Source organism: Mus caroli, unplaced genomic scaffold, assembly GCF_978045245.1.
Source record: "Mus caroli unplaced genomic scaffold, Mus_caroli_1 scaffold_10, whole genome shotgun sequence".
Classification (NCBI taxonomy): domain Eukaryota; kingdom Metazoa; phylum Chordata; class Mammalia; order Rodentia; family Muridae; genus Mus; species Mus caroli.
The window spans coordinates 111,490,177-111,517,262 of record NW_028227265.1 but is presented as its reverse complement, the minus strand read 5'-3'; the positions used below and the strand labels follow the sequence as shown (position 1 = coordinate 111,517,262).

General features: G+C 41.6%; 1 protein-coding gene across 1 annotated transcript in view; it reads left to right on the top strand.

Moving 5' to 3' along the window:
* Csmd1 (CUB and Sushi multiple domains 1) overlaps positions 1 to 27,086 on the top strand; it is a 1,626,901-nt gene that overhangs the window by 1,332,358 nt on the left and 267,457 nt on the right. The window contains exons 19-23 of the mRNA XM_085844142.1: positions 4,958 to 5,074; positions 6,963 to 7,178; positions 10,516 to 10,704; positions 16,781 to 16,950; positions 21,354 to 21,510. Of these exons, the coding sequence (XP_085700268.1) occupies positions 4,958 to 5,074; positions 6,963 to 7,178; positions 10,516 to 10,704; positions 16,781 to 16,950; positions 21,354 to 21,510 (849 nt within the window). The remainder of the gene's footprint in view (positions 1 to 4,957; positions 5,075 to 6,962; positions 7,179 to 10,515; positions 10,705 to 16,780; positions 16,951 to 21,353; positions 21,511 to 27,086) is intronic.

Here is a 27,086-nt window from a genome sequence, read left to right as displayed (position 1 = left end):
GCCCTACTCAGGCTGGTTTTCTGCTTCCCTAACTAATGCAGTCTCAGGTCCGGTGCACAATTGGATTGGAGCAGAAGCTGTGTTCCACTCACCAGAAGTCTTAAGATCCTGTTGTGGGTAGCTGGCGAGTGTCAGCCGACCCTGTGCCCTAGCTACCCCGGTGCTGGTCAGACCGGAAGAGGCCTGCGGCCCCACTCAGGCTGGTCCTCTGCCTCCCCAACCAAAGCAGCCTCAGGTTCTGCACGATTGGACTGGAGCAGAAGCTGTGCTCCACTCACCAGAAGTCTCAAGATCCTGTGGAGGGTGTCCTGGGCAACTGGCGGGCATCAGCCGACCTGCGCCCCAGCCACCCCGGTCATGAACTCCTTTTTAATGAGCTAGAGCGAATGGGCAGGCTTCAGAATGCTTGATTCCAGAAACGTTGGATACACAGCATCTCGGTGTTACATAAGATGCTATTAATTACAGCTAAGTCCTTCATAAAACTTGAGAACTCATTGTGCTGATGTATGCCTGTCCCATAACAGATGAAAATTAACTCTGTACATCTTCTCCAATCAGGACCTCAGGCCTCCGTTTCCCCCTACTCTCTCCTACACCCTCTGCTTCCATCTCCACTGTGCTGTCCACATGATAAATGCCTAGGTGCCGTTTTCTGTTTGTTCACATCCACAGTACTGCCTATCCACCAATGTGCTGTCCTGTTTCTCGGTCAGTGTTTCCCACAGGAAACTGATGTGTCCACCGCATTCGCATTCCAACTCCAGCTCTTTGCATGCGTACTCAATAGCATCACACTTCAGAGTTCCAATCTGCTCGCTCACACATCTGAATCCCCTTCCTGTGTCATTCTTAGGCTTCCAGTTTGCAATCCAGACCTGTGAGAAGAAAGTAAGAATGGCTCTATGGTCGATATTTTCTGGCCCTCTCTCGAGCTGCCCATCACATCTGGTCATCTGCCTGCTATTTCTCCCTGTACCTTACAGGACAGCCTTGGAACCTGGTTAAGGGCAACATAGCCTATGTGATCCACAGGCAGGGACCTAATGTGTCTCTTTATCTGCTCTGAAAAATGCCAGCCTTCTATGATGGCCTTTGAAGGGTGGCGGCGACCCCTTTGGACACCAACAAACTGCTCCAAGGACCTTCTTCTCACCTTCCCTTCGTGCCATGCAGGCCTCTTCTGCAGACAAGCCTGTACTAGTTGAGGGTCCCTTTTTCTATCTATGTTCTCACCACGTATACTCTCATACAGGTATCACATGTGGCCCTTTCTCCTAGCTACTCTGACAACCCATGTGTGTGCCTTGGACTCAGCTATCCTTCCTCTTTGATTGGTTCCATGTACAGGCATCTGTTTTCTTCCATCTGGTTCTCACATTGACATGTGACATCATTCCAGGGTGGTAGTGTTTTTGACTCATTTGTCTTAATGTTATCTCCCTTGGTGCCAACAACAGTGTCTACCTGCAAGTTCTCAGTAATTCTTTGTTGACAAAGTTGACTTCAAAGTTTATGCTTGATGTTCTGCCTTTCACAATGAAGCATAGAGACAATGGACCATTGAGATGGGAAATTCTAATGAGAACCTATTAAAATACTGTAGAAATGATATCCAAAAGTTTATGTTGGATTGGTTTTCATGTGGCCATTCTTCTTAAGTTTATGTCCTGTGACGTGTTATGTTCCCTTCAAATCAGGGAGCAGGAAGAGGTAAATCATGTGTTTCATAAGTAACCCAATAATCATGCAAGTGTTAATTGTGAAGGTGATGTTCATAAGACAATTTGTAATTACATACATGAGAAGTTGTTCCAGAAACGATAGATGGAATGATGGTTCATTCTAGTTCAAAGGAGATGTTTCAAACTAGACGATAAAGGAAGTATGAGGTCAAGCTGAGGCTATGCACTTCTCCCAGACAACACAGATACCCAAAAGAACAGGCTGGAGAGCCATGCAGACCCAGTGTTAAGGTTTGCAATACAGTGCAGGTAGCCCTCCCTTGTGGCTCACCTCTTTCTCCAGCACACAGGGAACCTGTTATATTTTCAGACATAGAAAGGGAACACAGAGCAATATGAACTGCTCAGTGTCATAATGCCTCAAGGTAGTGAGTGAGGTAGTGAGTGCATGTATTACCCAGGACTGTATAGACACACACACACACACACACACACACACACACACACACACACACACAGAGAGAGAGAGAGAGAGAGAGAGAGAGAGAGAGAGAGAGAGAGAGAGAGGGTGGGGAGGGAGGGACAGAGAGACAGAGACAATGAAAGATAAAGAAAAATTTATTATGAAAAAACTTCATGTAGTAATGGGACCACAAGAAGCCCCATTTACAATTTAGTAATTATGAACATCTGAAAATAGATGCCAGTTTCCATCATCGGGCAATATAAAAGACCAAAGGCCAGGAGTTTCATAGTGATCACTGAGCTAGCAGGTGGAGGGGCTGCTGTTTGAATTCTAACACCAGAAAGACAGTTCTCAAACTCTCCTCTCGTGATAAACTGCCGGCTTTGTCTCTCTGTGCCCCTGGCTCACTTCCAGCTATCACATCCCCCAGGCTTACCCTGGCTGTTGCACATGACAGCCTCCTCTTCTCTTCAGGCCAAATGACCTCCCAGTGTGTGTAGATAGCATGCTGTCTTTATTTTTGTATCTATATATGGTCGTTTCTGTATGCTGGCTCTTAGGATGATTTCTACGGTCTGTGGGAGATTTGAGAGGACCTCTTTGGGGCACTGATTTCCTTCCCAAGCCTAGATGACTGGGTCATGTAGATATTATTCAACTCTGTTTATGGAGCATCTTCATGCTGCTTTCCATTGGAAACTGAACTAGTTTATTTTCCTAGCACTGTGTCCTGGTTTTATTTCTGTTGGCCGTGATAAGTATCTTGACAGAAAGCTAATGATGAGAGAAAGGGGTTGATTTCAGCTTATACTTCAAGGTTACAGCAGAGACTGTCCAGTGCCAGGAACGTGAAGCAAGTGGTCACATGCATAGTCTAGAGCAAGGAGTGTTGAATGCATGTATGGTTTCTACCCAGCAGCTTCCTCTACTCTATTAGCCAAATTAAGAATAATTCCAGATAAGGCCATCCTTTGCTACATATGCAGCTGGAGCCATGGGCCCTTCCATGTGTACTCTTTGGTTAGTGGTTTAGTCCCTGGGAGCTCTGGAGAGTTCTTGTTAGTTGATAGTATTGTTCTTCCTATTGGGTTGTAATAGGAACCCCTTTAGCTCCTTCATTCCTTCCCCTATCTCATCCATTTGGGTCCCTGGCTCAGTCAAATGCTGGCAGAGCCCAGTGGGGGGGTGCTAGAGGCATGAAGTGGGAGTGGGTAGATGCCTCTTAAAGGCAAAGGGGAGGGGAATGGAATGAGGGAGTTGAAGAGGAAAGACTGGGAAGGGTGATACTATTTGAGAGGTAAATAAATAAAATAACTAATTAATTAAAAAATAATAATTTCACAGACACATCCATGGATCAAGCCGATCTAAATGATCCCCAGTGAGACTCTCTTGCCATTTTATTTTAGAGCACATCAAGTAGACAAAAACTAGCCATCACACATGGTGTATCAGATTTTTTTGCCACATCTTTGCCAGCATTGGAAACCAAAGAGGTTACTCTCATAGAAATACCTACAGAACACAACAGGTGCAAAAGCTGTTGAATGTGTATCATGGTAGATGGTAGAGGAATAGCTGTACTGCATTACTGCAGTGCAGAGTGACTGTAGCTGGCAGGAACCAATTGAATGTTTCATAACAACTAGTACAGAGTATTTTAATTGTTCCCAGAACAAAGAAGCGATGAATGTGTTGGGGGATAGTAATTCCACTGACTCCAATTTTATCATTAACCATTACACTCAAGCACACATGTGCCATAACTGTTTATCAAGTATGGATGCTCCATGTCTGTCTACAAATGTGTGTCTATAATAAGGTATCACAGCTTATATGTGAGTATGGGTGTATGTGCCTAGGTGTGGTTTTCAGGCTGAAAAGCAAACTAGAAGAGGAAGAAAGTTATTTTCTCTTCTAAAATTATGTCACAATTTCATACATACATGTAATATACTTTTATTTTTAAATCTTTTCTTGCTTTCAGATGTATTTTAATCAAATCCATATCTCCATTTTCCTCTGTTCAATTTATTCTCTGTCCTCTTTCCACTTTTCCCTCTCAAACTTCATGTGCTTCCTATTTAAAAAAAAAAACACACACATCAAATCCACTTAGTGCTGCTCTATGTGCACGGTTAAGGGCCATTCATCAAAGCATGGGTGGTCTCTCAGCGACTGTCCCGGAAGAGAATTGACCTTCTTTCCACAGAGCTCATCATTTTCCAATAGCTCTTCACCTAGAGATGGGATTTCAGGATTCTTTCCCCATACAAATTAGGATTTAGGCTGGCTGATCTTGTCCTGGTCATGTCCATGCAATCACAGCTGCTATGACTTCATGTGTGCCATGATTTTTATATGTCTGTCAAACATCCTCAATGCTCCTATTCTACTGCTATCTACAATTACTTTCCTGCTCAAAGTATTATAAATAGCTTTATAGTTCTTAAATATTTAAGTTAGTTTGAATACGGCATATTGTGCTGCAGGGATTTTGAATTCACTAAAGGAGTGCGAAGAAGTCCCACCCTGAGAGATGGGAATGACAGCTTAAATGTATCCCCAGTTCTCCAGGTGTATTGACACAGTTTGGCATTCTGTGCCCTGTTATACACTGAGTTAGGTTCTGTGGCTGTGCTGTGATAGAGACTCCTGCTTATGAACTGGCATCTCACAACTGCAAGCCAAACAATGTCTGGGTTTCCACTTTACCCTCTGTTGGTGCTTATGCAAATTCACTGCTAATCTGAAGTACTCCATCCCTGCAATCACTGTGGACTGTTCATGTTTTCTGCTATTTCAGCTCTGTGTGGAGGCTACATCCATGGAAAGAGTGGGACTGTCCTTTCTCCAGGATTTCCAGACTTTTATCCAAACTCTCTGAACTGTACATGGACCATCGAAGTCTCTCATGGCAAGGGTAAGACCTTAGCACAAACAGTGCACAATGGGGAGCATGGGCTAGAAGAAGCAGTAAGGATGGGAGCACCATGAACTAGAGGAAACAGTAAGGATGGGTAACACAGACTAGATAAAGCAGTAAGGAAATTCCTGGACAATGAATGAATTTCATGGTTTCCAAACTCTTAGCTTTTATTGTTTGATAAAACTAAAAAGCAAGCAAGCAAACAAACAAAACCACACAAGATCTTTGTACCATTGGAGAGTTAAGCAGAAGTCATTTTTGTTTTTCTTCTCCATTCAATAACCTGGCTGTATATATGTGAATATAAATGTGGAAATTAGATGTAATGATGAGGAAAATGAGTTTTGATTAAGTAAAATGTGACTATTGATTCGATGTAAGAAGAATTTTAAACTTCTATAATATTTCTGAGAAACATCTGTGCTTCTGTTCTGACTCCGCTTGGCATTGTCCTTAAGATAATTGTCAGGTCTTCACATAATCCAATGGTGTTTTAGCAATGTGTATTCCCCCATCCTTACACAGATGGTAAATACAAAAGAAGCAAATTTGTATTTTGTGCAGGAAATATACATTATAAATGTTGGGCCTAGCAATGCACCCTGAGTATGTTCTTATATCTATAACTAAATGTTATTTTTAAAGAGCTGTTGAAAAACTTCGGTCAGTAGACTTTGCCTTTCAACATATATTTAAACTCCACTAGGTGTTTTATTGACCTGGATGTTACAATGACCTGCATGTTACAGCACCCTTATGAATATGTTTAGCACTCTTCCAGAAGCATATATCAAAAACATGTAGAGGTAACTCAACAGTTAAGAGCATAAAAACATATCCTTGTGGAGGACGTGAGTTCAAATCCAAACACCCACATCAGTCAGCTCACAATAACGTAGAACTCCAGTTCCAGAGAAGTCTCTTGCCTCTGGCCTCTGAGGGTACATGCACTCACATGCACATATCTACACAGAGACCCATGGATGCAAATATAAATCAAAATAGTAAATCTCCAAGGAAGTAATGAAGATGTGGTCCTGAAGTAAATTAAATAAATAGATTAAGTAACAAAGACTTTTTAATTAGAAAAATGTAGATCTTTAAAGGAATCTAGTTATAGATCAGTTTTTCTGCCTCAGCAGAGAAACTCAGAGATAATGTATTATGAGTCTGATTTTTATAAAGACATCATAGGGCTTACAAAACTATAATTTCAAGAGAACTTACCTTCTACAATGTATGTTTGCATGCGATATCTCCAAACTAATAGTTCTAAAAATGGGGAGTGGTAATAGAGACGTTTTCAGTATTTTGTCTCTGGGATGAACACTGCCCCTGAACCTGATGACCATTCATGAACACAATTAAATATCAACATACATATTGCACTTGTGAAACCATACCTGCATGTATAGATTCTGTTAAGACCTTGTCTATATGAACAACCACACTAACATCCCTATCACCACAGATAGACATCTGCACACACCTGTAGTGATATCTAAATCTGTCCACATGAACATCAGCATCATGCCCATGCTGGTATTTAAGTAGTTTCTTTATTTCCACCTAGATCCATGAATGTATCAGTAGTTATATACAGCCCCTCTGTACCAATATCTATGTCCATATCTGCATCAAAACCCACGGCAGTAACTGATCCGACAACTATTTGAGCATTTGTTTTTGTTTAACTCTTCATGAATTTAGAACAGCCTCTATCAAATTTTTCTCTGAAAGTTCAAAGTTAGAATCATACAAGATAATTTTAATATTTAACAATTTAAGATATTTTGTTCCAAACCTTTGATGTCTATAATTATGCCTAGAAGAGATTCCTTTCAGCTGCAGTTAAATCGACTATCCCGCCCTCATCTCTCAGGAGTGCAGATGAATTTCCACACCTTTCACCTTGAAAGTTCCCACGACTATTTGCTGATCACAGAGGACGGGAGTTTCTCAGAGCCAGTAGCCAGGCTCACTGGGTCAGTCCTGCCTCACACCATTAAGGCTGGTTTGTTTGGAAACTTCACTGCGCAACTCAGGTTCATCTCTGACTTCTCCATCTCCTATGAAGGCTTCAACATTACGTTTGCAGGTATGTTGATTTTTTTGTCATTTCTGTCTTTGGCCATAGTATTGGATATTCCCTCTCCCTCTCCCTCTCCCTCTCCCTCTCCCTCTCCCTCTCCCTCTCCCTCTCCCTCTCCTGTGTCTTTCTGTCTCTCTCTGCCTGTTTGTCTGTCTGTCTCCCTCCTTCACTCACTCTCTTCCCCACTTCCCCTCTATCTCCTGTGTCTCTGTTTCCCTGTCTCTCTTTCTGTCTCTCTGTCTTTCTGTCTCTCTCCTATCTCTTCCTCTCTCTGTCTCTGTCTATCTTTGTCTCTATCTCCCTCCCTCCTTCCTTCTCTCCCTCTCTTCCCCACTTCCCCTCTATTTCCTGTGTCTTGGTTTCTGTTTCTCTCCCTATGTTGTTGCTCCTCCTCCTCCTCCTCCTCCTCCTCCTCCTCTTCTTCTTCTTCTTCTTCTTCTTCTTCTTCTTCTTCTTCTTCTTCTTCTTCTTCGAAGAAGGCACTATTTGTAAATTCTCTTCCTTGGAAATTGATAAATAAAACTCTGTTTCCTAGAAAGGTTTCTTTGCTCACCTCTACTCAACAGTTCTAGCAGCTCGGAGCACACCCCACTCCCTGGGACCAATGTGCAGGGGCAGCTCACATCGAGTCCTGCCCCTCCAGTGGAGACTCACACACAGAGGAAGATAGACTGTTAGTTCCTTTATCAGAATTATACACGGTGACAATTTGTCCTAACACAGTGAAGAAACTTTATTTTTTCTAACTGTTTTTTTCTTTAACTGTAATATATAGTGATACCTGTGTAGGCTTTTTGGTGCATTTGACACTTTTTACATAGGTGTGATTGTATATTTCTGTTGCTTTCAACATAAATAATCTTTGCACATATGATAAATATGCTCATCCAAATGAGCAAGATAAATCTGATGTTTTAAATAAGGCACCAAGAGCATTCTTTTTCCATTGCGTACATACCCATTGACAAGGAGTAAACTCCCACTAATCCTTGTGCTGTCCAACTGGATGTCCTGACCAAGACTCAGTGTCATTCATCATAGTTCAGAAGTAATTCAGTTTTGAAATATGGTCTCCAAAAACCTTAGTTGTCTGTGATTTCCTCTGTGCATAAGATCTCAAGTCTAAATGGCAGAAAAACCATCAGGGGCACTTAGTGATTGTTATAATATTTGGTGATCTCTCTCTATCCCATGGGTAGAAGGCTCCGACAATCTCCCACCCACAGCTTTGTGTCTACTTGCCACATGGCAGAGGCTCTGTCACTTGTTATATGAAGTTTATGTTATCTAACTTGGAATGCCTCTCAAAAACAAAAACAAAAGGAACAACAACAAACTCCTAACAGTTATTTTTTTCTAATTCCAAAGAATGCTGTCATTATTTTAATTTGACTGAATTTGACTTTGTTGACTTTCTCAGCATAAAAGATATTTCCAGGACCGGCTCAAATGCATTGCTTTCTTGAAATTTTTCTGTAGTCAAAGTAATGATGAAATTGACCATATTATCAATCAAAGACTTCAGTCTCCTCATGCTAGTGCCTGAGTCTCCCCTCTCTAATTTCCCTAGATGATCTGTTAAGGTCACTATGAGAATTTTGCTCCCCTCTATGTTCTTGCATCTGGATCTCTAATGAATAAAATGGAATACTCTAGAGCAAATTGCAGTGAGGCCCATGGCTGCCTCTCTTGGGCATTACCCCTGGGACTCTGCACTTCTCATTCATCTGTCCCCATCTGTTTTTAAGTTCTATTGCTTCCTGCACACAGCTCACACTTGGGTCTTCGGATTTCTACTTCAGTCCATCTGTGCTGCTGCAACAGAGCATCTCAGATTCTGGGGAAGAGGAGAAATTCCACTGTGCCAGTTCTGGTTGCTGCAAGGTCACAGAGCTACATTTTGGCATCTAGCATTGCTTCTGTGCTACATCACCAAATGTCAGAAGGGAAGTGAGGCTGCTGTCTTGCCTCCTCCTACAGTGCTCAAGTTAACCCTTCTAGGAGGGTAATGTCTAACACTGATGCAACACATAACATTGAGCCAGTCATTCAAAACAAAGCAACTACAAACTTCAGAAGTTAAACCTCAACCCATCTGTTGCTTTCAGGATTCATTTTAGTCATCATGCATGTCATGGCACAGAAAATATTGGTTTTGGGTCTTTGGAGCCCTTGTGGGAAGTAGCACATGGACCTGTTCTGATTGCTTGTTGATATGGGAGAGAGCACCTCTCATGGTGGGATCATCCTTAGGCAAATGGCCCTGATTGTGTAAGAAAACAGACGGAACAAGCCAGCGAGCAAGCCAGTGAACAGTACTCCTCCGGTGGTTTCTGCTTCATTTTCCACTTGAGTTTCTACCCGGACTTCCCTCTGTGATGCACTGTGACCAGGAAGTGTGAGCCAAACAAGTTTTTTTCCTGCCCTCAATTGCTTTTGGTCAGTGTCTTATCACAGCAACAGAAAGGGAAACAGAGTAGCTCCTTATACCCTGTCTTGTCTCCGGACTCTAGGAGCATTTGCTTGGCCTGTGACCTGGCACTGACATGACAGTAGGGAACATGAAGATTTCAGATGGAGCAAGGAGCAAGAGAGAAGAGAATGGGCATCTTCTGTCCCTCCCTCATTGTATTCCTGACTCATAACATCTTACTCCTTCCAGAGACAAACAGGAGGACCAATGGTGAACAGTGACCAACTTGCACACACAGTGTGATCCCAACCAGCAGCTGAAAGCGTGAGGCAGACACAGAAAATCCTCTGTGATGCCAACCTTCTGAAGTCATATTCTTCACGGGCAGCCACATAGCAGCTGCCACTGCTTTGTTTAAAACTGACTTCTGGAGTGACTTATAGAAATTTCTAGTTGACAAAACATCCTCCACTGTGTGTCAATAAAACAAGTTTCAGACATTGAAAATAGCTTTGCTGCATCCATACCTGTTTTCAGGGGACTTGGCCATGATGAGCCGATGGTTAGTGCTATGCTGGGCCCTGCTTTGCCTTCGGCCCTGTGCCTTCATGAAAAGTGCATTTAAGGAGAATACAGAGGTGCCTTTAGCAGCTGTAAATACAGGAGAATTGATTCCATTCTCTTAAAGTGATAGGCAGAAATGACTCATCCCACTTTACTGCATTACATATATATGTTTGCATTTATGCTAGAGCCCATGGACCAAGGACAGGAATTCATAAGAGAGAAAAAGAGAAAAGAAAGGGAAAAAGGGAGAGAGAGTGGGGTGTAAGGGAAATATCCTCAGTGTTCTCTCTTTCCCAGTCTATGCCAAATATTTGTGCTGGCTTCCCAGGCCCTATACCCTCACACTGTCTCTTTTGTTTCCAGAATATGACCTGGAGCCCTGTGATGACCCTGGAGTCCCTGCCTTCAGCCGCAGAATTGGGTTTCAGTTCGGTGTGGGTGACACCCTGGCTTTCACCTGCTTCCAGGGATACCGCTTAGAAGGTGCAACCAAGCTAACGTGCCTGGGTGGGGGACGCCGAGTGTGGAGTGCACCTCTGCCAAGGTGTGTGGGTAGGTGGCCACACGCTTTCATTTCATTCATCCATGGGCAGGGGGTCAGGAACCAGAGAGAGGGCTGGGCAGGAAGGGCCGAGGCTGAAACTGGAACAGCCTGGGCTGAGGGGAGCTGTCTCACTTTTGGAGCTTGACTTACCTCATCTACAAACTGAGTCGATATCAGCTAGAAGATTCTGTGGAAAAGGGAGAGCAGAGTATATGCTCAGTGTCTCCATGAAGGACAAATGAGTGTGTGTTAAAAAAAAAAAAAAGGAAAGAAAGAAAGAAAATGGGAAAAAAGAAAATGCTAGAAGACATACTATAGAAACACAAGTTCCACAGTTGCTGAAAGTCACACTCTCTGTGATGACAGTGGCAGATCCGAGGTGTGGCTTTACTGTTCCTTAGAGCCCTCCACTGTGGGTTTGTTGTGTGGTTCAGCAAAGAAGCATCCCTGGTGTTCGGGCTCAGAGTTAGCTTTATAGTGTCATCTGTGAGAAGGATGGGGCTGTTCCACTGTGCAGAGGTGCACAGTTTGGGTTATTTGCAACGAGGTTCTCAGGACATGCAGCCATCAGTGCGGTAGTTCAGAGCAGTGGTACCATACTCCTGTTGGGCATTGTGCTGGTCTGAGGAACTGGGGGAGCAGAGCCACCACTACCACCTTGGCTTTAGCACAAGACTTCTGTGAAGCCTGAAGGCCTGAGACACACACTGTCACTCAGTCCCAACACTCATCAACTCATGACCAGACATCTTAACAGAGAAAAAATATGTGCGAGGTTGGCCATGTTTCCCTAAGGCTTCCATGTTCACAGAAGAGGATCAAAGGATCATTCCAAAGTCCCTGACCACAAAACAGAGGCAGGCATGGGATCCCTGAGAGAGACAGGCCATGAAACTGAAGCAGGCTTGGGGTCCCTGCAGGAAACTAAATAATAAGAAATTCTCAGAAGGTTACCAGGTTATGCCTATATCTCTCCATAGCTCCAAGTTTCTTCTATTCTAGGCATGACTAGAATAGAGTCCAAAAGTCAGTGCTGGCCTTTGCTTCCTCGTGAGTCTCAGAGGATCAAAACTCAACTGTAGACAAAGTTAAGTCATCATCAAAAGTGTTTTTCCTCCTCTTCTTTCTCTTCTTCCCTCTACTATCATCCTGTGCTGAAAAATGACCTCAAGTTTCAAAGACTATTGGAACATTGTTCTGTTTATGTTCTGAAAATTTCTCAGACTTCCCTGGTCTGGAATTCTCATGTTTAAACACTTTCACAGTTACACTTTGCATTCTTGGGGAAAACCCACTTGAATGAAATCAAGCAGTTGGTCCAGAGATTGTGACATTCATTGCTTATGCTGTTTTGCTTGAATTCATCATTACAACTCTGGTTTTCTTGGTAAACAGGATCTTGCACTGTTGTCTTACATGAGGAACAATTTACTGAGTTTTGCCTGGAGGGTACTGAGAGCTTTGCCTGTCTTGATATATTTACTTGGTGCTGGGTCTAGACAGTAAGCATGGCATTGCCAGCTCTATTTTATAGTTACAACAACTTAGACACAATCTCATCAGGAAATCTCATAGCTGGTGGATTGCCAAGCAACAGATGCCATTGGCTTTTACCCACCCACAGATCTGGGGAGAGCCACACAGGGCTTACATTGGCCTCTCCTCTATTCTGCCTTTTGTACTTTGCCTGCTGCCACCTCAATTTCTTTCCAGCACAACAGGTTGCATAGGTTGCATGACACTATGTTAAAGAGTCACAAACTACACTGAATTCAACAGACATAAGGCAGACCTTGCACCACCTCCATATCTGCAGTTGCCCACATTCCTAGGCTTCTGGTTCCTATAACTTCACCAACTATGCAACTCATGATCAGCTCTGACTCTGGGAACTCTGCTCTTCCTGCACTGAGGATCCTGGGTCCCCACTGACCACTCGAGTGTTGGTGCTGAAAGAAATCATCTACTCTGGGAAACTCACATACTTCTTCATAGAAACCTGCTAAGTCACTTCTGATTTTACTCAAAAGGAATCTTCTTTATTATTATTATTATTATTATTATTATTATTATTATTATTACCATCATCATCACCATCATCATCATTACTGTTATTATTTTATTTATTCACTTTACAGCCCACTCACTGCCCACATCCTGCTCACTGCCACCTCCAGTCTTTCCCCCATCCTCCTCCCCTTCTTCTCATAGGTGGGGCCCCTCCTGGGTATCTGCCCCCATCCTGGCACATCAAGTCATCTTTGTGAGACTAGGTTCATCTGCTCACACTAAGGCCAGACAAGGCAACTCAGCTAAAAGAACATATCCCATGAAGAAGCAACAGCTTTTGGGATAACTCCTACTTTAGTTGAGGAACCTTCTCTTAATGATGACCATGACAGACTCTCCCCACCTTGGACTGCTCTTGCCCAATATGTCTTTGCCTGAACCAACAAAGGCTTTGAGCTCAACACTTCAGTGTTCTGTCTGTACCCCTGTACCTGTCTTCATGCATCCCAATGGGGGGCGAGGGGCTTGGACCACCGTGACAAGTTTGTTCCTCCTGTTTTCTGAGTACATGTAGGTGCACGCACATGCACACGCTTGCACACACACACACACACACATGCACAGGCACACACACACATACAATGCACTTTCAGATTTTCTGTGGTTCCTTCCATGAGCCAGAAATTTGCATGGGTTAATTATCACCCTTTGGAACTGTAGTTCCTTTTCTGGAACCATAAGAGCTAACCCTTCATCAGACAGATATAACAGACTTTTTTAAACCCTTTTCTGTTCTGGAATCTTTGATCAATAAATACTCTCTCTCCTCATTAAAGTTATGAAAATACAATTGATTTTTCTCTGGTCCAAACTTAAGATCCACCCGAATGACTGCGGGTTGATTATCCCTAGGAAATAGGTACTGTATAGGATATAGAGAAGACATATTTCAAATGAATGAACTTGAGATGTATATTTGAATGATGAAAAACATGTCCAACCACACTTTCTGGACAAAAACTCAAGACACGATTCTCCAGTGTTCAGTGGTTGTACATTCTTCAGAGAGACATAATAAGGCAAAGTATTTTGCCTGTATTTCGAGTTACTCTGCATTTCTTTTAGCACTAAATTTAGTGACCATTTGGCATTCTCTTTAGATATCACTGTTTTCACCCAATGAGTCTTTAGTTCCTTCATAGTTCTTAATTATTTAGTTGAATTTCAAAAAAAAAATTTGTTTTGATTATTTTATTTAGTTGTATCCGTGTGTATATGGACGTATGTGTGCAGGGTATCTTTGAAGGTCAGAGGGTGCCAGCTTCTCTGAAGCTTGAAGTTAACTGCAATTGTGACCACTTGCATTTAGGTACTAGGACATGCTGGTCCTCTCCAAGAAGGACAAGTGTTCTTAACTGCTGAGCCATCTTTTTATCCAAATTTTTAAAGAAAATTAATAGCTAAATTTTCATTTCTCTCTATTCTTAAAAGTTTACTCAGTGAGCACTAATTGGGGAAATGAGTTTAGCAGAAAAAAACTGATAAAACAGTCCCATTGTATGCAATTTTTAGGTATCTTGAGTTAATATAAAATTTATATTTCATTGATGAGGGCTTCTTCTGTTCTGGACACAAGTGAGCAGCTTGCTTCAAGTATGGGGAGGTAGACAATTTTGTTTCTGTTTTATGGCTCTTTTCTTCTTCTGTTTTCAATAGCTCTGTTCCAAAGCATGCATTATGTAGATGAAAATGAATTATTACTTCTTACCATTTCACAATGGTCTCAGAGGGTCCACTATAATTTGCACAAAATTATAGTATCTGTAGCCACATATATCTTCTCCCAGTGGTTTCATGCCCAAACCCCAGTGACCTGTATGACCTCTCATAGTCTCAGTGTTATGCAGATGGGCCAGTCTCTGAGATGGCTTAAGCCTGATTCCAGTTTAGGCACCAAACAGGCAGCTTGGAAGGTTATATTCCACATAAACAAATCTAAAAAAAAAAAAATAGCTTCTCCAGTAAAATAACCTTCCTGTGACTGAATATTTGCTAGTCCACATAGATGGCATGTGGCTTGTACTTGGCTGTCAACTTCAGCCAGCATCTGAGCAGTGTGCACCTGCAGGTTTTCATGCTTAACCTTGTGGGAGTCCTACACTGCAGCAGCTGTCACAGTAGAGAGACACTTGACTTCATATATTGATGCCACTGTATACTGAATGAATAGAAGAATCAACTGATCCCCTCCCATCATGCCCAATTTTATTTTAATTAATTTAGTTCTAAAACTCTCAAAAATAATCCAATTTTTCATTACTGTTTCATTAGGTTCTCTATAAAGATGAAAGAGATTCATATCAAGGGATATTATATTCAAGCACTTTAGAGAAATATTAAATGAACTATTGAAAGAATTTTAAAAGACTTAAAAAGGAAAACATTTAATTGCTGGGATGATGAAGTGGATTCCTTGAACAAAGCTCAAAGAATTTTCAACACATGGATCAGTTCACTTGGCAGTTTTCCCGAGCATCTGACTCATCAATGTGGATGCCATGTTTTCTATGGTGATTCCCCATGAGATGGAGCATCAGGGCTCAGGGACCTCTCAGGCACTTTGGCATATTACAGTATTTGTTTCTTGTGTCCATCTTTGCAAATTGAAGGCTTAATTTTTTTAAGTAGGCTACCTGTGACAGGTCATGTAGCATGATGGATGGCAATCTACCTAAGACTCTTCTGTCTGTGAAAATTCTCTAACTGGCAAGTTCATAAACATAAAAGAAACAGAAATAACTTAGCAGTGTTGGTCTACTGTTACAGAGATGATTTCCAAGTCTACACATTCCACTGTGTTATAATCTCTCAATTGATAAATGGGACTAAATAATATGTAAATAAATGTATATTAATATTCTATGTAAATTGGGACATAGATGAATGGATTGATCAATGCAAAAAAGAAGTAATAAAAGTATATACATATATATATATATGATAAATAACTGATAGATAGTTGATACAGCATTCATAGATGGAGAACAACATAAACAAATAAAACAAGCAAACACAATTCTCTTAAAAACCTGGTAGTGTGAAGGATATGGAGGCCAGGGAAACCTTGTTCCATCATGATTAAAACAAGGAAAGCAAACAGCTTGAAATCAAGCTCTAGGCAGTTGATGTTACAGAAGCCTTGGCCCCCAGACACACTGCCCATGCAAAGATGCTGACTGATGATGATGATGGCAACAATGATGATGGTGACAAATGATGATGATGATGGTAATGGTGTTAATGATGGTGGTGAAGATGATGATGGCAGTGATGTCGATGATGATGATGACAAATGATACCTATGGTGATGATAATAATGATGGTGATGGCAGCAATGGTGGTGGTTGTGGTACCATTTTTCAGTAGTCAGCATTTTCCCTTCAACATTTTAGAACAGAGGGAGTTATTGGCTAAAATTACTCACTTCCATGAATGAGAAAACATATTGTGACCTCAGTGGCTTTTTCAGGCTTCTCAGAAAGTTGGGTGTCATGTACTGTCAGCTTAACTTTGATTAAAGGTATTTTGTTTCAAGTAAATTTGGTTCTTGTCCCATGAAGAAAAGGGACAGAATTCTATCCCTGTCATCAAGTGCTCACCTCTCCTTACAAGTTCAACACTAAGCCATAAAACCTAAGCAGAAGAAACTTATATCCACATAGGAGTAAAACAGAAATTAGCCTGGGCAAATGATGAGTCATAGAGAAGGTATGGTGAGGTCACCACGGTGCTGGGAGCATGTTGATTTTATTCCTGAGCTACAGCTAGTGGTGTGCAGGATCAATGTAGTAAGAACCGTGTGGTTAGTGTTACAAAGAACAGTTTGAAAGTAAGATGGATGGGGCGTGTCTCCCGCTGAGGTGTAAAACACCAAAATCGTGCCTTTGAGGTATCCTTGGCAAGCAATGGTACATGGTTAGAGGTGGGGTGGCCATTGTGTTGGAGTTTTTAATCTATTTTCATCCATAATTCCACTTTTGAATCCTCTTATTTTTAATGTCCCATTTATTTTAGCTGAATGTGGAGCAAGCGTCAAAGGAAATGAAGGAACATTACTCTCTCCAAATTTCCCATCCCATTATGATAATAATCATGAGTGTATCTATAAAATAGAAACAGAAGCCGGGAAGGGGATCCATCTCAGAGCTCGAACCTTCCAGCTCTTCGAAGGAGACACTCTAAAGGTAAACTTCTCTGTAGGCTGAAACTGAGGCTCTTCTTCTCATGGAATCTATCACCAGACTGATGGATCTGATTGCTATTGTCCATTTATTTATTTGTCTGTGTGTCTGTCTATCTGTGTCTATCTCTATGTCTATCATCTGTATACTATCTTTCTATTTACTATATATCAGTGTCTCTTTTATCTATATGTGTTTTTGTCTATCTGCAAATGCAAAAATGTCTATCTGTTTTTTCTTATCTATAATCTGCCTATCTATGAATTATGTATCAACTATTTAGCAACTAGTTATCATATGTATGTATGTAGCACATACATTAACTCTTTCTTGTATTGATCAATCCATTCATCTATGTACCAATTTATATAGAATGTTAATATACAGTTATTTACATATTATTTAGTCCTATGTATCAATTGAGCAATTATAACACAGTAGAATATGTAAATTTAGAAATCATCTCTGCAATAGTAGACCAACACTAAGTCATGTATCTTGGGAATATTATTAACTCGACACCTAAATTCTTTGTGTGTGGGAGCATGCAATGACACTGACTTGTCTGGCTGTGCTAGTGTTATCTGTAATGTATAATAATAAGAATTAATAATAACAATACTTATAGTGATAATAATAATAATAGCTGACAGAGACCATCCACTCATTTCCCTAGTTATGTTTAGTTGTCAAATGTGGTCACTACACTTAGACTGGGAAGGATCTGGTATAATTATGAAAGGAACCCAGCGCCTGTCTGTAGACATGGTACTGGATGAGCAAGAATCTTACCACCAAACAGTGAGATACCAGCAACTCTCTGATCAGATGCCAGCTCTGGCAGAAATATTCTTAACACTAATATTTCTCAAGTAACTCCCTCATCACCTGTAACTGTTTCAAGAATTTGAAGACCTTCAAGGACCTAGGGAAGAAAGGCAGACTTTACCCCAATACCATGGAAAAGAAGGTTTGAGGGGGAAAAGGTGCACAAACCATAGAGCTTGCCTCCTGCTCCCTCCAGAGTAAAGGGAGCAATTTTCCAGGTCACAGGGCTGATTTGAGTCACCAGAACAGTATGTTGACATCCTCAGGTCCTTCCAAAGTTCCAGAGTTTGTGAGTTTGATTCAGCCTCATGAACACAGCAAGGGCACCTCTCAGCTGTTGTGACTTCAACTCACCTTAAAGGACTGAGTCATTTCTAAGGAAAGAGTAGCCACCACCCTTCCAGCATCCTTGCACCTGGAGCTGAATGCGTCCCTCTGGGCTTCCACTCAACTTCAAAAGGAGTGTCATGTGTGGGTCAGAGACTTCTATATATTAACTGGCCTTCCTTCCTCCCATGCCCAAGGGTGCTTTCTTTTTAGTGCCATAATTTAACAGAGTCACTTTTTTTTTCCTGGTAATTCTTTCAGTTCTATAGACTTTCACAGTCTCCTGCTGACATCTTGAAGGGCTATCATTAAGCCAAGAAACTAGCAGTCTCCTTAAAGCAAAAGTTAGGGTGCAAGTAAGGAGTTTCTAGACTCTTTGATAACCTCAAATTTAGAAGTCACTATGCTTTTAAATAAGCTTTTAAGTAAAACTTAAATATGTTCTGTGTATGGGTGATTAGAAACAGTGAAATTCATGATTGGAGCACAAGCAAGGAAATCATGTCCATTTTGAAACTTATTCATCGTAAGTAAGTAAGTGAAAAGGGGAGGGGGAAGAGGGTGGGGAGGGGAGGGGGCAGATACAGGAGGGAGAGAAGAAAGAGGAGGAGGAGGAGGAGGAGGAGGAGGAGGAGGAGGAGAAGAAGAAGAAGAAGAAGAAGAAGAAGAAGAAGAAGAAGAAGAAGAAGAAGAAGAAGAAGAAGAAGAAGAAGAAGAAGAAACGATCTTGCTTACCACATTTAATTTTAATTGCCAGGAAATATTGGGAGCCTAAATGCCAATGCATTTTTTTCACACTTCATTTAGGTTTACAATAAATACTTCAGGTGTAAATAATAGGCTCGAAGTTAAATCATTTTATTAGGGGCACGGGCTGTTCACACTTACCTTTCAGACCCCTATGGCCTATCAGAAGGGACTTTGATTTCATTTGCACACTCACAAGCATACACAGTGTGAATAGAGGACAGAGCTCAGTGACTGTGTAAGCTCTATGCAAGGAAGTGGGTAACTCAAAAAGAGCTCCAGGGCTCAGCTCTGTAAGCCAGGAAAGACTCTACAAGGATGCTCAGCTGTGACTCCAGATATCACATAATGTGCTATGACCTATGGGCTACATTTCTATAGACCTAAGAAGCAATTAAATGCCAAGATTGGGATAAGGGGTTGCGTTTTCCTTATACCATGTAGAACAAGAAACTCCCAAGTGCTTTTCCTGAACACCACAGACTTGTGAGTCTACTGCTGGTGGCTGAGGAACTCTGGCTACTGAATGCCCTGATAACTAGCATAGCTCATCTTTTTTTTTTTTTCTTTTTTCTTTTTTTCCAATGTGAATTAAGCCAACTTTGAGTTCCCATTTCACTCTGCAATAAAAAGGCCCTGGCTATTATTCACTGATGGCCAGCTGCATGCTCATGATCTGAGTGCTCATTCAAGGATGTTCACAGCTGAGCACAGAGTACCCAGATCGAGTGACATGGACATGGTTGGATGGCTTGCTGTCCAGGGAATGGTGGGATTTACACAAGTATTTTGTTTTGTTTTGTTTTGTTTTTTATTCTTGATAGTGTAACCAAGAGGTCACTGTGAGTAAGTTGCTGCTCATGAAACCACTGGGAGTTTGTCAGAGGACTCCAACCTGCTCCTTGTAAACAGAGACTCAATGCCAAGCAATGAACAAACCTGTGTGTCCTTCCACCTTTGCCACCGCACCTCTCCATGAATTCCTACACATAGAGAAAGGCCTGGTGTCTTGGGGGACCCAGGAGCGTGCAGAGGACTTGCACATAGAACCTGTTATTGTTTTGAGTGTAAGAACTCTCCTTATGTCTGGAAGTGCCACACGTGCACAAAGCAATGTTTATTTTTAGAACAATAGCTTATGATCAGAGCCTCTCAGTAAGGAAGTGGTATTGGACTCTACAGCTTAAGTATTTGTGTATTTAATTGTAATGAAATAAAATTAGCTTATTTTTCTCTATGAATTTTCTTTTTAAGAGTACATATAGGTATGGGTGAGGCTTTTGAGCCACATACGGTTTATGCATGGATGGAAAGGAGATGATAGGGACTAGATGATAGACAGATTCCCAGGCAGACGTATAGAAAAAAAGGATCACAAAGTATAAATAGGAGAACCTTCCAGCTTCTTTCTCACCCTTCTAACCTAGGATAAAGAGCTAGTAAGCCTTCTGTTTTGCCAGCAGGGCTCTCCTTCCAGTCAACTGATCCAGACTACTCATCTATGTTCAAGTATTGCCTAGGCATGTTTAACTGAAGCTGTGAGCCTATCAGCTCCCATTCCTTGGTCTAAACTGACCAATGCCAAAGAAGGGGCAGGAGACCTATCCCAGACCTCAGGAAACACTTTACCCACAGCCCTCAAGGGAAATGGATTTTGACTTCTGGATTCTTTTTCCACTCTGTAGGGAGTCCCTATCTGTCTGTCTGTCTGTCTGTCTGTCTGTCTATGTACCTCTATGTATCTATGTCTGTGTGTCTGTCTTTCCTTTTCTGTGGATTTGTGTGTGCTTCACTTTTAATAAAGCTTATTACCTGCTGCTCTGCTACATTTCAGGTTTGTTTTTTTCTGCCTTCAAGTTGGTTGGGAAATAAGCCTGACTAAAGCCTCTAGCTCATACATTGGTGAAAAATCAAGGTCTCTGAGGATGAACAGCAACAGGGCTAGGCCAGATGTCAGAAGATGCTGCACACATCTCTAGTGACCTTGGACAGGTTCCTTAAGAAAAAATGGATGCTATTCAAGACAATCTAAGGCATTTTTAGTTTTCTTTCCTTGTGAACTCCATCCACAAGGTCTTCACCTCTCAGTGAGGGAGGTGAAGGACACCATTCCCACAGCACACCACCAACACTGGAAAACAAGAGGCTGCCACACTCCGTGTGACCAGAATATCCAGGATAGAGTCATACTTCAGCAGAAAGAGTGCCATGGAAGAGGGATGTGTGTCCTTAGCTCTGCAGTAGTCTGATAAAGTATCCTTTCAGGGTGTAGGGTTGAAAAACAAATAAAATGGGGCCAGGAATCTTTTGTGTGTGGTGTTGATGGGAAAGGTACAATGGAAAGAATTAGGTTATTTAGCCTCATCGTCCATCTCTGTTTCTGTAAACTGAGTTTCAAGTTTTGAATGAAGCCACATACTTAAAGTTAGGAATGGCTTGCTAAAATCGATGCCTAACAACAGGGCTTTAAAGAATTGGAGACTCACTCTGCCTACTTCCATTAGGTTTACGATGGAAAGGACAGCTCCTCAAGGTCACTGGGTGTCTTCACAAGAAACGAATTGATGGGGTTGGTGCTCAACAGCACCTCCAACCACCTGAGGCTGGAGTTCAACACCAACGGGTCAGACACCGCCCAAGGCTTCCAGCTCACCTACACCAGTGAGTAGCCCATGGCTCTCGACACACTTTAACTTGGTTGTCTGGTTAGAATACAGCAAATACCTCGCCTTACAGTGAATTTATTTGATGGATTTCTTTGCTCACTGTACCATGTGTTCTGTTTTAATTATCTCCACTGTTTAGCAAGAAGTAACAGAGGCCTTCATTTTATATTGATCTATATAGAAGACTTCCTGTTTTAATAATAAATCAACTTGGCCTGAAAATGAAACATCTTGTGACATTTAGAGGCAGACTGGGTATACAAGTACAGATTTTGTGTAGTGAATATGTTCAAAACCTGATGAACATACATGTGAAAGATTTAGAGAGAATATTTGATATAATTAGCATAATCTTTAAATATGTTGTGTATATATACATGTATAACCATCTACATATAAGCACATATATAAATATATAATAACAGCATATTAAAGATTTACAGAGTATACTTTATACTATATAGTCACAGTGAACATCTCAGCTTGTGACTGAATCCCAGAGCTGCTGGCACACTTGCCTACAAACATTTATACCACTGTACTTAAAAAAGAAAATGTGTTCACAGGCTGATATTGATAGAAATAAAGGCACTGGCCAGGAGGATAGGGAAAAGAACAAGCTTGGACCAATTTGTAATAGATATGTAAATTAGTCATCTGTTAAGGAATTATTATTTGTGGAGAGAACATCTTGTGTATTGTATGGATGCATCACCTGTCAATTAAAAAGCCTGTGACCTATGACTTACACAGGGAATAGAAGGTGAAACATGGGAGGAGGAAGAATTCTGGGAGAGAAGTTGGCAGGGATATTCAGAGGCAAGATATGGCCAGATGGACACATGGTACCTGAACATAGATAACCAGCCATATGGCAGAAAGTGGACTAGAATAAATGGAATATTTTAAGTTATATCTAGTCAGAGAAGAGTCAAGCTATATGGCCAAAGGATTTGTAAATGTATTTTGAGTCTGGGTCTTATTTCAGGAAGCATGGGGATGGGAGGACAAAACATAGCCATACTTTAACAGCTATTACCTAAGGGGTAACCAAAGAAAACAACCAAAGTAACCGTTCCAAGTAAAGCTGCATCAGAAACACTGCTTCAGCCCTCAGGTGTGCTCTGGACTGACAGATGACATACTCCCATAATGTTACCACGTCTTAGATCTATTTCTCATAGTCTCTCTTTCAAACCAGGGACAACAGGGTCTAGTTTGTGTCCCTCTGCACATTACAGAGATGACCAATCTACCATGACCTGCACAGCTTTGTCGTTGACCTCACCTGGACAAAGATGGGATCATCTAAGACACACAGATACATAGTAAAGCTGGGACTGGGTAGGCCATGTGCTCTGATGGAGATGCAGAAGCACCAATATGGAAACTCAAGGTGTTTATTTTATACATCTGAATGGAGGGGCCAGGTTTATTGTAAACAGTTGAAAGAGGAGGCAGGTGCCCATCCAGGAAGGAGTTGCAGGCTGTACTTCCTGTGCACACTGTCAGCAGACACACATGGACCAGGGATGGCTTTGCCCTTTCCATGGACCTGAGGCACTCAGGTACTTGATACAGCTGTGCTCATATCAACAATCTCCATTCACTCAGGACTACATCTATTTGCCACAGTGTTCTGAAAGGTGGCACAGGATGATTTTTTTTTCTTCACATCCAAGTTGTCTTCATGCAGACACAGTGATGAAGCTCATAAGAACCAATCCTTTCTACTTATCTTCCCAAAACCTTGCAGTGTTGTCCAAAAGAAATAATATTGTCAGTAGTTTGAACTGTGAAAAGGAACTTGTCACAAGCATTAGGTTTGGCTGCGTGATATACCTGATGATGATAGATAAAAAACATTTGGTCATTAGGCACTTACCTTTTCCATACCTACAGTGTGTTATCAGAGAGGACCCACACAGGAGAACTTGGTTTTAGGATGAACTTGAGGCCCTGACTTGGCCTTTCCCAGAGCTGGTTTAGGGGATAGTATCCCTGTATTCTAGCATTAGACATGATACTAACAGCAGGAGAGGTTACTATTCGCCAAGAGCCTGCACTGCTATTCTTTGTGTGCCTCAACTGTGTTGGTCAGCTTAGCAACTCTGTGATAAAACACTGGAGAGCAACAGTTAAAGATCAAAGGTGCTTTTGACTTCTGATTTCAGTCCATGCTCACCTTGCCCAGTTGCTCACAGGTCTGTGTGGAGGGAGAACATCATGGCAGAAGTATGTGGTAAAAGAAAGCTTGCTTCATGGTGATGAAGGAAGGGGTAAGGGTAGAATATTTCCCTCAAGTACAGACTTTAGTAACTCCCAGCTAAGTCTTCCCTCCTGGAGTTTCCATTGCTTCCCAGGAACCCATTAAATCATGAATCCATGAATGGATCAATCCAGCCATGGGTCAGATCCTACACCACCATGCCCAATGCCTGGAATGCTGCTGAATTGTGGATAGATTTTCAATATGTCTGCCTTTCCAGATGTTTAAGATCTAAACCATGATATTATCACTAAAGGAAAAAAATCCCAGACCTAAAGGGATTTTCATAACATCCAAGCAAACCCAAGCTTAAATTTTGGTTCTATAATAAACATTGTAGGTTATGGTCAGATATGAGTGTAAAACTGCAGGAAAAATACTGGCTTATACTTAGAGGCATGTTTGCTGAAAAAAATATGAAAATGTTTAGTAAGTGCTGGGGAGATGGCTCAGTGGTTAAGAGCACTAAGTGCTCTTCCAGGGGTCCTGAGTTTAATTCCCAGCAACCACATGGCAGCTCATAACAATCTGTAATGGGATCTGATGCCCTCTTCTGGTGTGTCTGAAGAGAATGACAGTATATTCAAGTAGAATAAATAAATCTGTTAAAAAAGGAAAATAAGATCTTTAATCATCATGTCACAAATGATAGAAAACAATTTTGTTATATTTGGTATGCCTTCCTAACTTTCTTTCTCTCTCTCTCTCTTCCTTCCTTCCTTCCTTCCTTCCTTCCTTCCTTCCTTCCTTCCTTCCTTCCTTCCTTCCTTCCCTCCCTCCCTCCCTTCTCTCTCTCTCTCTCTCTCTCTCTCTCTCTCTCTCTCTCTCTCTCTCTCTCTCTCTCTCTCTTCCTTTCTTCCTTTCTTTCTTTCCTGGAAAATTCTGACAGTAAACTCTAAGAAAAGAAGGAGAGGGAACCAGGAGTGGCATGTCTGTCTATTGCAGGAATAGGCTTTCCATTGGCATTCCTGTCAGGATCAGCCAGAGCTTTAGAACTCTCTTACCCTCTGACCTCGACATTACTCTGAATGCCATTGAGGGCTATAGGTGTGTCACAGTAGGTGTGGACAGTGGGGAACAGCAGTCCTACCTCCCAGCCTTTCTTTGCTACTTTTGACACAAAAGGACAAGATTTTAGGTTGGAGGATTCATGGATATTGTAAGACACATGGAGAATATGAAGGCATAAAAACCCTTCCAGCCTGTATTCAGCAGTTGTTTGTTCAATAGCTTGTGTTGAGAAGGTTGCCTGCTCACAGTTTGAAGAAACTCAGAGAGAAACATAAGAAGTGTCCCTGCAACTATAATTTACAACAAGTGGAGATAGTGACCATGGCTGGTTTTCATTCAGTAGAAGAACACATTCAATCAGAGGTTTGGAGCCCAGTGGGTAGGAAGTAAGATGATTGACAGGAAGGACTGATTCTCTTAGCGCAGTTAAAGGATAGGAAAAGTGAGGCCAGACTGTGTACTTGATCATCTGTCATCCAGATTGTACTAAATTCAGATGGAATCAAGCTGAAAAGAGCATTTAGATCTCTGTTATACTGGAGTATAGACAGTGAATCTCCTCTCCAGGTATGGATGGATGTCATCTCAAGCACGATAAAGTCACAATAATTACGCTAACTTTTATGCTTAAAAATAAGTCAGAAATGATGTGATATGCTGGGGAGATAGCTCAGTTGGGTAAAATGCTTACCTTGCATAAATAAGGTCCAGGGTTTGAGTCCTGGGACCAAATGAAACCAGGCATGATGACATATACTTGTAATCTTAGTACTAGGAAATTGGAGCATGGCGGTCAGAAGTTCAAGGTTATCCTCAGCAAGATAAGGAAATCACGGCCTAGGTGGAGCACACAAGACTCTTTCTGTACTGGCTGGTTTTGTGTGTCAACATGACACAAGCTGGAATTATCACAGAGAAAGGAGCTTCAGTTGAGGAAATGCCTCCATGAAATCCAGCCATAAGGCATTTTCTTAATTAGTGATCAAGTGGGGAAAGGCCCCTTGTGAGTAGCTCCATCCCTGAGCTGGTCGTCTTGGATTCTATAAATAAGAGGGCAAGCTGAGCAAGCCAGGGAAGGAAAGCCAGTAAATAACATCCCTCCATGGCCTCTGCATCAGCTACTGCTTCCTGACCTGCTTGAGTTCCAGTTCTGCATCCTTTGGTGATCAACAGCAATGTGGGAAAGTGTAAGGTGAATCAACCCTCTCCTCCCCAACTTGTTTCTTGGTCATGATGTTTGTGCAGGAATAGAAACTCTAAGACACTTCCTTAACTCCATCCCCCAAACTCCATCCCCTAAAAGAAATACAATCAGTCTTAAGTACCTAGACATAGACACTATGCAATTACTGAAATCACACCATAAAGCTGAGAGCAGGAGGGGATTGTATATTCTCTATTACATTCCTTGAGGTCATGGATTGGCATATAATACTGATAGGTGGCCCGAAGAGGTTGGTTGGTATAATTTCTTTGGGCAGCCCTATTACCCCTCCCTTTCCCATACATATCCAAATCAGTATCTACTGCTGATAGAGGTGCTACTAACCAACCTCCATGACCATGAATGAGACTCAAGGACTTGAAAATGTTCTCCTGTCATACTTATTATATTTGAAAACTAGATTTTGGAAGTTTTGTATAATCTGTCAGTTCTCAAATACAAAGTATATCAACTAACCTCATTAAAACCATACACAGTTTCCAGACATTTTTGGTGCCTATGTGTAAGCATCACTGCTTTCAATTTCAATAGGACATGCTATTCAAAGAGCAGCATCCCTAATTTTTTAGAACTATTTTTCAGCTTTTATGTGTATGCATAGTTAATCTGCACGTATGTGTGAACATCACATGTGTTCAGTGAGTGCCTGGGGAGATCATAAGGGGTGTCATATGCCCTGGAACTGAAGTTATAGACAGTTGTGGGCTGCCTAATGTTGGTCCTTGGTAAGAGCATCCAGTGTTCTTACCTACCAAACCATCTCTCCAGCCCCTTATCTTCTCAGTCTTTATGGTGTTTTATACCCTAGGGAATGATGTCAGGCCAGCTTACCATGCAGTGAATAGTTCTAAAATGTGTTAACAGTTGTACAATGAGCAATGCATAGACCAGAACAGAGTCAGGAAAACAGAAAAATCAACCTACACAGGGGTCCACTGAAATAGTTACAGACTTTTATTTCATTTCAATGGAGGTGAAAATTGAGATCAACATAACATGTGTCTTACAGTGCTGTCATGAGACATTATTGTGTCTATGTAGGCTTTATTCAAAAGAGCTTTTGCTC